This window comes from Aspergillus niger (genome assembly GCF_000002855.4).
Source record: "Aspergillus niger supercontig An08".
NCBI lineage: Eukaryota > Fungi > Ascomycota > Eurotiomycetes > Eurotiales > Aspergillaceae > Aspergillus > Aspergillus niger.
Window position 1 is genome coordinate 286135 of NT_166524.1, and position 13921 is coordinate 300055.

Here is a 13921-nt window from a genome sequence, read left to right on the forward strand (position 1 = left end):
AAGGCCTAGTGAATGCTTCCTACCTTATACGTATGGTCAAAAGTGTTAGCTTTCGCTATGTTCAGGGCCACACCTTCGAGATTTATCTCACATTTCTAAATCGATCCAATCTCATCCTTTTGGACTCCATTAAGAAAATCATTATGGCATTCGCAATGTCTGATAGAAGTGTCACGGGTACCAGCACGCCACATCCAGCTTCGGCGGCAGAGCAACTCGGTGATCTTCTCACAATCAACCGTGACGCACTCACTACTCTAGCCGTTGAAGTCCGCCGAAAGCAAACCATAGACACATTTACGACTGCGAGTGTGCTTTCCTGTCACAAAGGCAGTCGTAATGTGATTCATGTGGTGGAATTCGACGACCAGATGCGTTATATCATCCGCCTACCCATCAGCTGCCGTCCAGGTCACTGCACAGAGACTGCCAAGCGTGCCTTGGTTGCGAAGGTGGAAATGATGCGGTTTATCCAAAAGCGAGCCCATTTCCCTATGCCAGAAGTATACGACTTCGATGCCTCACCAGAAAACATTTTGGGTACATCGTACATCGTTGAGAGTTTCATCCCGGGAACCCTGGTCTCGGATGCCTGGTTCGACAACTCAGGCACGATGACATTGGACCAGAAACGACTACGCATACTAGACTGTGTTGCAGAGACCATGGCAAAGCTGCACAGATTTTGCTTCGACGGAATTGGTACGTTGGGACCAGATGCCCATGGCGATCTTCGGGTGCTTCCGTGCTACTATTCGCGAAAAGGGGTGGGGACTGATGTACAGTATGCGGAGTATGGCCCTTATGAGTCAACCGTGGACTTTCTGCGCGAGCGTCTCTTGATCTCGCCCGGGGGCACAGAAGAAGAAGGCCCGTTTGACGTTGGCTGCCTTATAATGCTGGAAATGATGATCGGTTGTATGCCATTGTCAACAAGCCAAAAAGAGGAGACGGATGAGACTTTCGTGCTTGCAGTGCCGCAGTTCGACTCCGTGAACATTCGTATCGATGAGCAGTGTAACGTGAGTGGAATCATTGACTGGGATGGGGTGCAGACCATGCCACGGTTCCTAGGCTACGCTACATTTCCTAAGTGGATTATGAGGGATATGGACCCAGTAGAGCGTGGATGGTCTTTGGAATCTCAAGAGGATTCGGCGGAGCAGCTGAGATGGTACCGGCTGCTATATAATCGCAAGATGCAGGGCCTTCTCAATGGGGTTGGAGATGCGAGATTTGTGAATAAAACGCACATATTCGCGTCGATCTTGCTTGCAATCGACAATCCCGCGGCCCGAAAGGAAATCGTTCGGACGCTAGTTGGAAAGGTATATCCGGCGAAACTGGAAAAGGCAACGCGTTTGATCGAAGATGCAGGCAATGGGGAACTCTTGCGGCAGGATAAAGAGCGATTGCTGGGAGGCTTTGAGCTGCTTTTTTCAATTTCACGTTAACCCGCAGAGAGACGGATATCTTCACCTATCCTCACCTTCGGTGGTTGGTGCTTGGTTGATAATCTGGAATGGGGTAATTGGCAGGTTGGTGGATGGAGAAGTAGTATTGGAACATCCTGTGATGGTAGGTGGTATCGCGCAAGCTTCAATGTGGAAATAAATTCCACTCTCCCACTTATCTGCCATTAAGGTGCGGAAATCACAGAGTCTGACTATTGATATAACAGTAGTTTCTGATCAACTGTTAATAGCGTCAGCTGTGGAACACGGCTCTACTACCATCTGCACTCAACCTTACCTGGAATCATGCTGATCGAAGAATTAGAACTTGCCTTAATTGAAAGTCTGAACCCATAGTAAATGTTGTCAATCACATAAATTCTAGGGTGAACGTAATAGTAGAGGAATGTATACGGAGTAGACAAGAAGCATCGGAGGGAGAAGAGTGCCTCCCTATAGTTCAACTAGTACTCATGAACCGCTATTATTTTGTTGCAAAGTATTACTGCAAAAGACAGTACGGTATACCGAAGTGGTGAAATGGTTCCACTGGGGTATGTATTCCTCCATGTTGGCTCAAGGGATGTGTTCGTCTGAAAGGTGGGCGTAACAGAGTTCGCTCAGCTGCGCCAAAGGTGTGACGAGCACCGGTGTGCTTAGTATTCTCCTTCTGATGGCATGGTTTCAAGTAGTAGTTACATCCCCGCATCTTTCAGTCCACTTTGATGAGGCTTTTCTGCCCATGATGATGATAGTATGACTATGGCGACTGCATCCTAGAGATGTTTCTCTTTCACGACCCGCGGCGTGGATAGTTATTTCAATAAACCTAAATACAAGGATTGCTTTCTACCCTGTCTCTTGTTCACTGAAAAAGCATCCAGTTATAGTTCCGGAGACTATCTACCTTCAGTTTCTATATAGGTTGGTCAATGGCTCTTGAATTACTTTACGTTGTGGCAAATGATGATAACCACTTCTTTCCCTACTATATATTTGGCCATGCCCCTGGAGAAGAAGCACACTGGTGCGGCTGAGCGAATTCGAGCGAACTTCCTCATGACGATCCTTCCAATAAACTTAAGTGCCACTGCGGGGAAATGGAAAGGAGAAATGGTATTTTGAATATACTCACATAAGATCAATAAAATCCTTTCTTTGGACGATGCCAGGTTGCAATTTAGTGTAGTAATGGGGAGACACTAAGTAGATTCGATAAGCTTACCCGAATTGTTGTCATCCACCACTAACTCGGGCACGGGACAACCCCATGGGCAAGTGGAACTCCAGAATCAAGAAAAATTCTCGTTCCCGAACCTATTCCCCCATCCCACCACATTCCATCTCATGTCGATCTTTATGATCAAATACTCCTGTCCCTAGACTAGCATGAAGCGGCCGTCATGTTCGCCCAAACTATTCTTCTGATCCTCCTGCCTCTGGTTGTTTCTTACTTCATAACCCGGATCCGCTACTCCCGCTTCAAGAAGTATGCTGACTGGCCGCAACTACCCACCTCCCTCGTCTGGGGACACATGAAAGCGCTCCACGAGTTTATTGTCCGAGGTGAGGAGAAAAGACACATCGGTAGGCTGAACTAAACCTCTCATCGTTGTATGAATAGGATGGGTATAGTTGACGATAACACCGTCGACCAGACATCGTGTTTGGCGAAATCCAGGAACATTTGGGGAATCCTCCTCTCATGTTTTTCGATCTCCGGCCTGTACAGTTTCGGCTGTGTGTGGTCGGAAGTCATGAGATCGCAGAACAAGTCTCCCGGAGTACCAAGAGTTTTCCGTATAGTATGCAGAAGTCGCCAACTATGGGCGCGCTGGAGCCTTTGTTGGGCCCGTATTCCATTATCACGCAGGAGGTAAGTCCATACTCACCGGCTTGATTTGTATATTCTCTTAAGATAACAAATGCCATTAGGGGGAACACTGGAAGGGTCTACGCAAGCGGTTTAACCCAGGATTTGCGCCTCAGCATCTCATTACCTTGCTGCCATGTATCTTGGACAAGGCGATACAGTTCACTGATATTCTTGACGCGTACGCTCGTAGCGGAGAGGAACTTTCCCTCGATGAGAGATGCGTCAGCCTTACCTTTGATATCATCGGTAGGCCACACAACTATCTCAATGTGGCACGCTTTTGTTCTAACTACTCCCCAGGCGCAGTAACCATGGACAAAGACTTCCATGCCCAGCTCGACCGCAGCAAACAAGATGAACTCGTCCGCCTCTACCGTGAGCTAACGACCTCATACCGTAGCGGTAGCGGTATACAGTGGGGCTGGCTGGACGTCCGAGTATTGTGGCGCCGTCGAGTCCTGACCCGACGCATCGATCATCTGATATCTGAGCATATCAAGACAAAGTTTGACGAACTCAAGTCCAAGTCGACGGAGAAACGCTCCCGGAGTGTTCTCTCCCTAAGTCTACAGGACATCGACCAACTAAATACCCGTGTCATCCAGGAGACATGCCACCAGCTCAAGAGCTTCCTTTTCGCTGGCCACGATACCACCAGTATCGTATTGCAGTGGTCCTTCTATGTCCTCAGCCGCACCCCACGCGTGCTGGATAAACTCCGCCGCGAGCTAGACGACCTTTTCGGACCAGATCCGTCCCCGGCAGCCGTGCAAGAGAAATTACTTGCCCCGGGCGGAGACGACCTCCTAAAGCGGATGTCCTACACTTCTGCTGTGATCAAAGAAATTCTGCGGTTATACCCACCATCAGGTTCCGCAAGGTACATGCCACCCGGCACAGGATTCACCGTGCAGTTACCAGACGGGAAGACGCTCTGTCTAGATGGAGTGGTCGTATATAACAACTCGACACTCGTTCATCGGGACGAGAAAGTTTACGGACCGACAAAAGATGAATTTATCCCAGAGCGGTGGTTGGGAGACGCAGATACTGGTCTAGGATTATCCACGGATAATGTAGAGGATAAGGGGAATGGTCCGGTCGCAACCGCTTGTATTCCCGCCAGCGCGTGGAGGCCATTCGAGCGCGGCCCGCGCAACTGTATTGGTCAAGAGCTAGCCAACCTGGAGGCCCGGGTAATCCTGGCGTGTACGGTCCGGCGCTTCGATTTCGAGAAGGTGGGGGTGGGCGCAATTGCGCGGGATGCGACTGGGGCGCCTATCTTGGATGCCAAGGGGCAGTATGAGGTGGAGTCAGAGTTGTTTAATGTAAGTTCTCGTCGATTTTCTAGTCGTGGGCATCGTGGCTTACTTTGGTTTCCAGACTATGCAGGTCACCGCGAAGCCTATTGATGGAACAGTAGTGAAGGTTCATCTTGCTGAGAGAGCTAGCTAATTTTAAGACTGATGGGTGCTATTGCAGGTGGGTGCTATTAGCGATGCTCTTCTTGGCCCTCTTTTCTTGCTACTAATCGCTGTATAAATTTCAAAACATATATATATATATTCTCTTCTCTACATCAGATGCTAAATTGACTAGCTAACTCAATTTCATGACATCATTCATTGACCCTGAGCCCCCAAAAGACCAAGAGCTTGAGGAGCTGTAATGCGCTCCGAAGGCCGGAATTCCAGCAATGCTCGGATGATCGGTACAAGAGGAGCAAGCTCTGGCTCAGCCACTTCTTTATCGAAGCGGTCCTCCAGAGTGAATACCTCATCTCCTATCTGGGAATCAGCATATTGTTGAACAGGTGCAGCAATAAGCATTGTTATCAGGATAAATCCAACTCACCTTGGAAATCCATCATATCTCCTGCTTCTTCTCGCATGCGGTCCCAGGTAGCTTGCCATTCCTGAGGTAACTCCCCCAGAAGGTCAATCATCTGCTCGACCACTACCATATCCTCTACATCGGAGTCAAAAGGGTATGTCCCGAAGACGAAAAAGAATAGCTGCAGTTCTGGGTCAGTATCTTTTTCGAGATTTTGTCTTGATGATCCACATACCATGCAACCCGTATGCCACAGGTCAGTCCTGTGATCAGACCTTCCGGTGAAGATCAACTCTGGAGCCCGCGAAGGGCCTGGTTGCGCGAGTATCCGCGACTTCTCTTCCTGCGCAAACCCTTCTCCAAGGTCGAAGATGCGAAGCTCCTCAGCAAACTCTTCTAGCCAGTCCTCCCAACTCACCGGTCCGAAAAGTGCCGCTGGGAAGCCTTTGTGCAGCGGAGTACCATCGAGGTGGGTCACTGGTTCGTGCTCGGGCGAGCCAAAGACCGCAAAGATGATCTTTTCCGATGCATAGGATAGATTCCTACCGCTGAAGACGATGTTTCTGCCGCTGATGTCTGATGTGACTTAGTTAAGGAAACACTCAAGGTTTAATCAACAGGTAGAGCTTACCTATCTGCCCCACCCCCGCATTATGGACCAATTCAATGGCTTTGAGGAGCTGCCTCGACAAGCGAAGAATGGTCTGTGGATCGAGGGAATCCGAAAGCTCGCGGTAGTCAGTGATGATGCGATCGATGGTAGGACCGATCAGCTCAAACACAAGACATTGGTGGATGCCGTTGGGGCCTGGCTGAATGAAAGCGTCTAGCAGGTGGAGGATGTACTTGGACGAGAGATCGTCTGGAGCGGCGATCTTCTCCAGCTGCTGGAGGTTTTGGAGTTCTTGAGAACTGTACGAAGTGTCTGCGGTTTTGATCTTCAACGAGACCCATCGGTGTCGCCTTTGACAAGTTGTCAGTGTTTATTCATGTGGTTTGGGACAAGAAGGCATTTGTGGCGCACAGATTGTCATGGGCAAGCCAGACGGTGGAGAATCCTCCCCACGCGAGCTTGTGATGTATAGTGTAGCGATTATCTTTGAAAGTATCGCCGATGCGGACGGGATGGTATCCGCCAAACTTGTATCCCGAGAGAGGCTCCTGTGTGTAGAGAATGTCGCTGGGGTATTCAAACGATGAATCTTCCATGGTTGAGAGAGGCAAAGGGATGATGAGAGAAGATGAAATGAAAGAAAATCGAGGGAGTCCGAGGAGGGACAGTCCGCGTTAAAAGAACCATTGCTGGGTTGAGATGGGGGGTAGCAATCCCTGCCATTGTGAGTAGCAAGCGCCCTCCCACTAATCGGGACGCCAGTAGATGGCGCTGTGCAGGGAGTAACATGGGTTACGTTGGATCTATATTGCTCGCCATTACCCGCGCACCTTCTCAGCCCTCTTCCCTTTCTATACTTAGTTCGGCCAACAGTTGCATTCTCCGATTTCCAACATTTACATTCTTCATCATCCAATGATAACCTGAACCGTGGACAGGCAGCTGTCAGATGGATTGAAGCTGAGACTCTCTCCACTTTTTGATTCCCATGGAACGGGGCCCACCGCCATGACGCAAAGCGGTGACCATATACTGCCGGCATAATCAGGTATCCATTTTCAACTAAACTCATTGGCATTATTTCCCGATCGGGACCGGTGGAGGCCCCCGTCGCCTTGTTAATTGTTCCCACTCGCTCCCAGCCACACAATCTTTGGGCAGAGAGTCGAGTCGGTTGCCCCCCGACTGTTAGTTTCATGCTTAGTGCTTCGTGTATTTAGTGCCGGTATGATCTGCAGTTGATCCCGGTCGTTTCCCTTCTGTCACCTTGTCGGTTGACTTATCACGGAGCTCTTCCGATAACGTTCCTTCGGGCAGCTTGTTTTGCACATAGTTCTGTCCGTAGAGACGATAGTATATACTGCTTACGTATGTGCAATTCATCCCTGCCAATGTTTCCGACGCTGACTATGGCTCAGTTATAGGAACTGCGACCTCATGTTGTCAATACCTTTGCTGGCCTGCATCCTCGGGCTATCAGTCGCAGGACAAGCCTCCGCAAGCAATGTCTCCATTCCCAACGACTCCCAAGATACAGATGCGATTATCCAACACAATGCCCTCATCGAGTCATATCTATCTCAGAAGCCTGTTCGCGGAGTCCATAAAATGACCGATGACGAAGGCGAGAAGTTCTACCTCGACTACTGGCTGTTCGACGAAGCCTATACAGCAGGCAACAGATCAAACGCCAATGATTCGTTATCGCAAACACAGCCTTATAATCTCGACACAACTGAAAAGGTTGACTTTCAGCCTCGCTCGTATCCCTTTCGACCCTCCTACCCGAGTGACCTTGAGGTCGAAAGGCGCGGGTGGAGTGAACATTTCTCACCGCTTCTTCGGCGAGAATTCAAATGCCCTTCCGGCACGTACGGATGCTCATCGATCGACCGACCCGAAAGCTGCTGCAGTACGGGCGATACGTGCGTCCTGGTCAAGGACACTGGATCTGGAGATGTAGGCTGTTGTCCGAAGGGCGAGACATGCTCGGGTACGATTGGATCGTGCCAGGACGGATACTCCAGCTGCTCATCGTCTCTGGGTGGGGGATGCTGTATCCCAGGGTACGAATGTGTCACCGGGGGATGTAAGTGGCCTGCATCGTCGGAAAATCTCCTTTCTTCGTGTCGCTGTTGAGGCTAACAGCTCAGGTATGCGCGTCTTCACGATTACGGTGACAGTAAGTTCAACCGTCATGCTATCGACGTCCACACATACCATCCCTAAAACCACTGCAACGCAAACAACGGGCGATCTGGTGCCTCCTTCTCGACCTACCACTGTATCTACCTCCACGAACTCCAAGACGACCACGACTACCAGTACGGCATCAGTCTGCCCAACCGGATTCTACGCCTGCTCTGCCGTCTACAATGGGGGATGCTGCCGGACCGGCCGCGATTGCGACACGACGTCCTGCCCGGCAACGCCCTCGACGACTTTCACCAGCGACGGCGTAACAATTGTAGTTCCGGTAGCCACGACGACGGCGTCGACGACGACAACAACAAGCTCGCCCGGACGATGCGCAACGGGCTGGTTCAGCTGTGCGCAATCCGTCGGAGGAGGTTGTTGTCCGTCGGGATACCAGTGCGGATCCAGCTGTACGGCAGTGTCAACGGCGACGGAGACCGTGGCCAAGGAGCAGGCCACGAGTGGGAGTGATCAATTGCGGCAGCAGTGGGGGATGGTGAGCATGGGTATGGGCATGCTGATAGCCCTGGCGTTATGATATAAATGAATTGATACGTAGATCATGAGAGCATGCATAGCGAAATGTTAATGGGCAATGATAATGGCAATGATAATGAAGCGATGAATGCGGTGGCAGGTATAAGTAAGCGTCAAAAGCCCCGTGGGGCGGCACGTGGGGCGGTGTTTTACCCGATCGGGCGACGTCCCGGTGAGTCCCCGACCCTCTCCGACTGCGGCCTCCTCCCTCGATAATCTCATTCTCCATCACTTCTTCCCTCTTTCTTCTTCTCTTTTCCCCTCCCGACTCGTCTTCCCCGTCTGTTGTTTCGTCTGCACGCCTGCTTTTTGGCCAATTCTTCATCATGTCGAACAACAACACCCAGAAGCCTTTGCCCTTCGGCTACCAATTCATTGCCGGTGCCGTCGCCGGTGTGTCCGAGGTACGTATGGTGTGATCCCGTTGCCAGTTTACCGGAGCACGCGACTAACTCTGCAATAGATTCTGGTTATGTGCGCAATTCCTACCCTCAATCGACGCATTCCGACCAGCCAACACTAACCCTTTACCCCCCAGGTACCCCTTGGACGTGGTCAAGACCCGAGTGTAAGCTCTACCTCTCTTATCTCTTCCCAATTGCAATCGATCAATCCCCGCCCACTAACCCATTCCACCCTCACAGTCAACTCCAGAAGGGCACCGCGGTCGCCGGTGAGGAATACTACAATGGCATGTTCGACTGCCTGCGCAAGATCGTCAAGAACGAGGGGTACGCCAATTGCTTTTCCCCCCACCTCCCACTCACAACAAACTAACCCACCCTCTTCCCCCATAACAGCTTCTCCCGCCTGTACCGCGGTATCTCCGCCCCCATCCTAATGGAAGCGCCCAAGCGTGCGACCAAATTCGCCGCCAACGACAGCTGGGGCGCCTTCTACCGCAACCTGTTCGGCGCCGAGAAGCAGACGCAATCGCTGGCGATCCTGACCGGTGCGACGGCCGGAGCGACCGAGTCGTTCGTCGTCGTCCCCTTCGAGCTGGTCAAGATCCGTCTGCAGGACCGCGCCTCGGCCGGCAAATACAACGGCATGCTGGACGTCGTGAAGAAGATTGTCGCCGCGGAGGGTCCCCTCGCTATGTACAACGGTCTGGAATCCACCCTGTGGCGCCACATCCTCTGGAACTCGGGTTACTTCGGCTGTATCTTCCAGGTGCGGGCGCAGCTCCCTGCCGCGGAGCCGGGCAACAAGAGCCAGCAGACACGCAATGATCTGATCGCGGGTACGATTGGTGGTACGGCTGGTACGATCCTCAACACGCCCATGGATGTCGTCAAGTCCCGCATTCAGAACACCTCAAAGGTCCCCGGTCAAGTGCCCAAGTATAACTGGGCTTGGCCGGCCGTCGGAACTGTCATGAAGGAGGAAGGATTCGCCGCTTTGTATAAGGGATTCTTGCCCAAGGTGCTGAGATTGGGTCCTGGTGGTGGTATCCTTCTGGTTGTGTTTACGGGAGTCATGGACTTCTTTAGGAATATGAGGGGCGAGTAAGGGTCCTTCTTCATTCTATTTCTTGTTCCCTTTTTTGGAATCAATCTTTCTTGTTTATTTCCTATATTTCTACTAGAGATAAGGATAGAAATAGACGGGACAAAGAAAAAGAGAGAGAGAGAGAGAGAGAGAGAGAGAGAGAGATAGGGTTGGAAGAGGTTGTTGTTCGTTTCATGATGAATTTGAAAGTAGTATTCCCCCTTTTTTTCACTTCGATTTTTGCTTGTTCCATAGTAGATACTGGCATGTATTGAATGCTACTAGATTCGCACTATCCATGTACTATATATGCATGCAGGGTGGATAGCTGTATGCACCATAGGAATAAGCAAGTAGAAATGAAGGGGAAAAAAATGCATGTGACGTGTCTGTCTATGTATGTATGGACCCATCCAATGGATCCAGCCCGATCTCACCAGGATTCATGGTACCTACAGTAGTTGGGCAATCATGGTCCGGAGACAGTGCATGATGGCGGGCGCTACGACAGACATCAGACATCCTTGGGCTATCATTTGCTGGTCCGGCTCTTAGGAAATGGGGTCTAGAACACTTCATGTGCCTGTTCGATAGCGTGCAGGACACGTGTTGATCCATCTACTACTTCATCCTTAGTTTTTTATTGTTTGTGGCAGGGCCAATGGTTGCAGAGACTTCCGTTGTAACTTATAGAAAAATGAGCAATGAGTAGAGTTCAAAATTGCATGCACCGAATGCACCATTGTATCAATGAATCAGGCTATGTAAATTAACATGAGAATAGATAGCAGCCGTAAATGACATCCGAAATGGGGTCAAAATAGCCAAAAGGATATTAAGGATTCAATAGCAAAGTGGAAACTGGGAAACCGGGACAATGGGAAAAGGGTATCGATGTAAAAGGGAAGAAAACCAAATGACGCAAGATATGTCGTGTTCCGACCTTGCTCACGGTTATGCGCAAAAGAACAACGAGGAATGTGCAACCCAAGACAGCTAGCTAGAAATCCAAGACACAAGCACGTAAAGACACTTGACTCAACAAGAAAAGTCCCACCAAGAATTAAGCAATGGATAGAGATAATAACAATAATAAACCGAGACAACCAATCCCAGGCAAGCATAACGAGAACCACACGCGAGAAATATCAAACAAATGACGAAAAGAAAGTTCAACTGGCCCATTAGCCTTAAATGGTATGCGAAGGCTTCCGTGTACGCCGGTCAACTACCCGTCCGTTTGACGCCCTTGTATGCAATAGCTCATGACATGCGTTCGTTTGAGGAGATGAGAGCTCGAGCGATAGTAAGCGGAGACGTATCTAATTCATCTCCATCGCATACTCGTCTTCCTCCTTGAAGCTCATGCCCGCGTGGCCCGAGCTGCTCCAGTACTGAGCCTGCCCGGAGCCTCCGTTGCTACCGCCGCCGTTGAACGGGGGGCTCAGGCTCTGGGGGCTCAAAGCCCCATTGCCGGCCACAGAGTCCCCTGCCATGTTTGTATGTTTCGGTACTCGCAGCCCGCTCCCGGGTGCCCTGCTATAAGTGAACGAACTAGGGTCGTTCTTCTCCAAAGCATCGAGAATCTCCGTTCTCATCCGCTTCTCCTCCTCAGTTTGCTCAAATGGCCAAGTTCCACCCAAGTTGCTGATAATTTCAGCTAGCTCTGATTCCTGCTGGAGCTTAACATGTAGGGCCCACATGAGGTCACGCATCCAGCCGACGGCACCGTTCAGGATGTCGCCCTTGTTCGGGCCCTTCTCCTTCTCCTCAATCGGCAGACCCATCGTGATGTTACCCGCAGTGGCCCGGCGGCCATTGCCTCCAGCCAGCAAAGACGTTGCGGCATTGGGGGTGGCTCCAGTGGCAGACATTGCTGTGTTATTGACAAGCTGTTTCCGGACTTTGTCATCCTCCAACCGATGCTGAGGAACGAGGTGGGAAAGATCCTGGATGCGCTCGTTGATGTTGTCCCGTCGCCGGCGCTCGACCAGGTTATGGGAGGCCCGCCGACGGCGTCGCTTGGCCTCTTGGGATTCTAAGTCCTGGGCACTGCCGGGCATATGCGCATCAACCTTGGCCGGCAAGGAAGCATGTTTACCAGACTTGAGGATCTCCGAGATTCCCGCGTGGTGAGGGTGGCCAGGAGAGGAAATAGGGGACTCCACGAAAGAATGCGCACTTCCTGGCGTACCGTCCCATTGGTTGGACAGTGTCTTTTGGTGGCGATGCTGAAGGCCAGTCCGGATGGGTTGCGTAGGAAAGCTTCCAGATTCTGGGGTTCCCAGGGTCAAAGCACCAAGGGCTGGGGTCTTCGGAGTCATCGGGCTGCGCGCATCAAGCGAAGCGCGGTCCACAGCCTGCAAACTTGGGCGGCCTTTGGAAGCCAAATAGCTCTGTTCGAACTGGGATCCACCCTGCAGATGAGAGCCAGGTTGGCCGTTTTGGTTCATGGTTCGGAAGTGATCATAATTGAAGCTGTGCATGAACGGGCTGTTCATGGGAGCTCCATCGGGCGTGTTCGAGTACATCTGAGACATCTGTCCCGGATGACTCATAGAGATCCCGGCACCTGAATGCTGGTCCTGAAGGAAGTTCTGTTGCATACCATTCTGTCCGTTAATCTCCAGGTCCAGCAACTCATCTGTATCGATACCTGAGTTTCCAAAGTTGAAGTTCTGCTGCGATGTGAATGGGTAGGACATAAATCCACCGTTCTGCATACTAAGCTCCGACGGGTCAACCCCTTCGTTGGGGTTGCCGAACTGATTGGACATATAATTCGACTGTGACATCATGAAGTAATTCTGATCACTGCTGCGTTTGTTAGGTTTGTTCTTGATGAAATTGCTCGCTTCCGCCAGTTTCCAAGCAAGCCTAAGCAAGTGCTCGAGCAGGAAGCCGGCTGCGTCTTCCAGGGAAATCTTACAGTTCAAGAGCGAACTCTGGGATTCTTGTGGGACTAGGGGGTTCAAGCACAGTAGACCCCAAGCTCAAGTTGGAGCGAGAAATGCTCCACGTGTGAAGGATCTGCCTCTTCGCAATATGGTCAAGAGGTCCGGTGATAGGAGCGGTGAGTCAAACTCATCAACGAGTTCGGGCAAGTTGCGAGGGTGGCGAGGAGAAAATCTGACAGATCGGACAAATGCCTGTTAGCGCTCAATCGAATAGAGAAGAGGCGACATGACAATGAGCCACGATCTAATTCAGGGAGAGGGGAGAGACAGGAGGTGGCTCAGACCACCACAAAACAGGGAAGGTACGGAGTTACCAACCAGAAGAGTGTGGATGTCTACTTCACGAGCAAGAAACTGCGCGGTAGACGCTTCCTGAACGAGGCGAAGATACGATTGGTGCTGAACCCGGGATGAGTTCAAGGGGAATGCGAGGGGTAAGTCGCGATCGGATTTGACTGGTCGCGGTGGGAGAAGTTGTGGTGGGAAGGTAAGATTCGAAAGCGGACGCCTCGGAAAATGCCACTATCGTGGGCGGAGTCCGAAACCCAATAGGCTGCCTCGTTGATTGTGAACCGCACAGAGGAAGATCAGACTGCGCGATGAGGTCTTTGGTAAGCGACCGGGAAAATGGGGAAACTAGCAGCCGGAAAAAAGAAAAGAGCAAGTTAAGAAAAAAGAGCTCAAAGCAAGAAACGGAATTGCGTGGCCATAAGCGAGGCAAAATAAAGGGGAGACAGAAAAGAGAAAGGAAGAGAGACGAGAAAGCGAAGAGGCGGCCAGATGGGGCCGCGGAGGCGATGGGCTGGAACAATGGGGGAGGGGAAAAGGGTAAAAGGGAAGGGAAAAGGGAAGCGATAAGAGCAATCGGTGCCGGTCAGTGAGAAGAGGAAGATCCACGGGAACGAACAAGATGAGATGAGATGAATGGAGTCTTGTACTGGCACACCGGGGAGATGTTGAGTGT

The 13921-nt window shown here is 51.1% G+C and overlaps 6 protein-coding genes across 6 annotated transcripts; 4 read left to right on the forward strand and 2 right to left on the reverse strand.

Annotated features, from left to right (window-relative positions):
• Positions 1-155: 155 nt before the first annotated feature.
• An08g01330 (uncharacterized protein) lies at positions 156-1454 on the forward strand (the record flags this gene model as incomplete). The annotated part of the gene is made up of 2 exons (XM_059748829.1): positions 156-702; positions 766-1454. 2 exons carry the CDS (start codon positions 156-158, stop codon positions 1452-1454), a joined length of 1236 nt encoding a protein of 411 aa, XP_059601140.1.
• Positions 1455-2857: 1403 nt separating this feature from the next.
• On the forward strand, positions 2858-4785 carry An08g01340 (uncharacterized protein; the record flags this gene model as incomplete). Its single annotated transcript, XM_059748830.1, has 5 exons — positions 2858-3020; positions 3113-3330; positions 3390-3576; positions 3631-4658; positions 4714-4785. 5 exons carry the CDS (start codon positions 2858-2860, stop codon positions 4783-4785), a joined length of 1668 nt encoding a protein of 555 aa, XP_059601141.1.
• Positions 4786-4952: 167 nt separating this feature from the next.
• An08g01350 (uncharacterized protein) lies at positions 4953-6372 on the reverse strand (the record flags this gene model as incomplete). The annotated part of the gene is made up of 5 exons (XM_001392216.1): positions 4953-5113; positions 5185-5344; positions 5399-5739; positions 5795-6126; positions 6188-6372. 5 exons carry the CDS (start codon positions 6370-6372, stop codon positions 4953-4955), a joined length of 1179 nt encoding a protein of 392 aa, XP_001392253.1.
• An 841-nt stretch (positions 6373-7213) lies between these two features.
• An08g01360 (uncharacterized protein) lies at positions 7214-7915 on the forward strand (the record flags this gene model as incomplete). Its single annotated transcript, XM_001392217.3, has 1 exon — positions 7214-7915. One exon carries the CDS (start codon positions 7214-7216, stop codon positions 7913-7915), a length of 702 nt encoding a protein of 233 aa, XP_001392254.3.
• Positions 7916-8835: 920 nt separating this feature from the next.
• An08g01370 (uncharacterized protein) lies at positions 8836-10021 on the forward strand (the record flags this gene model as incomplete). Its single annotated transcript, XM_001392218.3, has 4 exons — positions 8836-8924; positions 9048-9077; positions 9154-9240; positions 9310-10021. The coding sequence occupies 4 exons, from the start codon at positions 8836-8838 to the stop codon at positions 10019-10021; spliced, it is 918 nt and encodes a 305-aa protein (XP_001392255.1).
• A 1301-nt stretch (positions 10022-11322) lies between these two features.
• Positions 11323-12795, reverse strand: An08g01380 (uncharacterized protein; the record flags this gene model as incomplete). The annotated part of the gene is made up of 1 exon (XM_059748831.1): positions 11323-12795. One exon carries the CDS (start codon positions 12793-12795, stop codon positions 11323-11325), a length of 1473 nt encoding a protein of 490 aa, XP_059601142.1.
• Positions 12796-13921: the final 1126 nt, after the last annotated feature.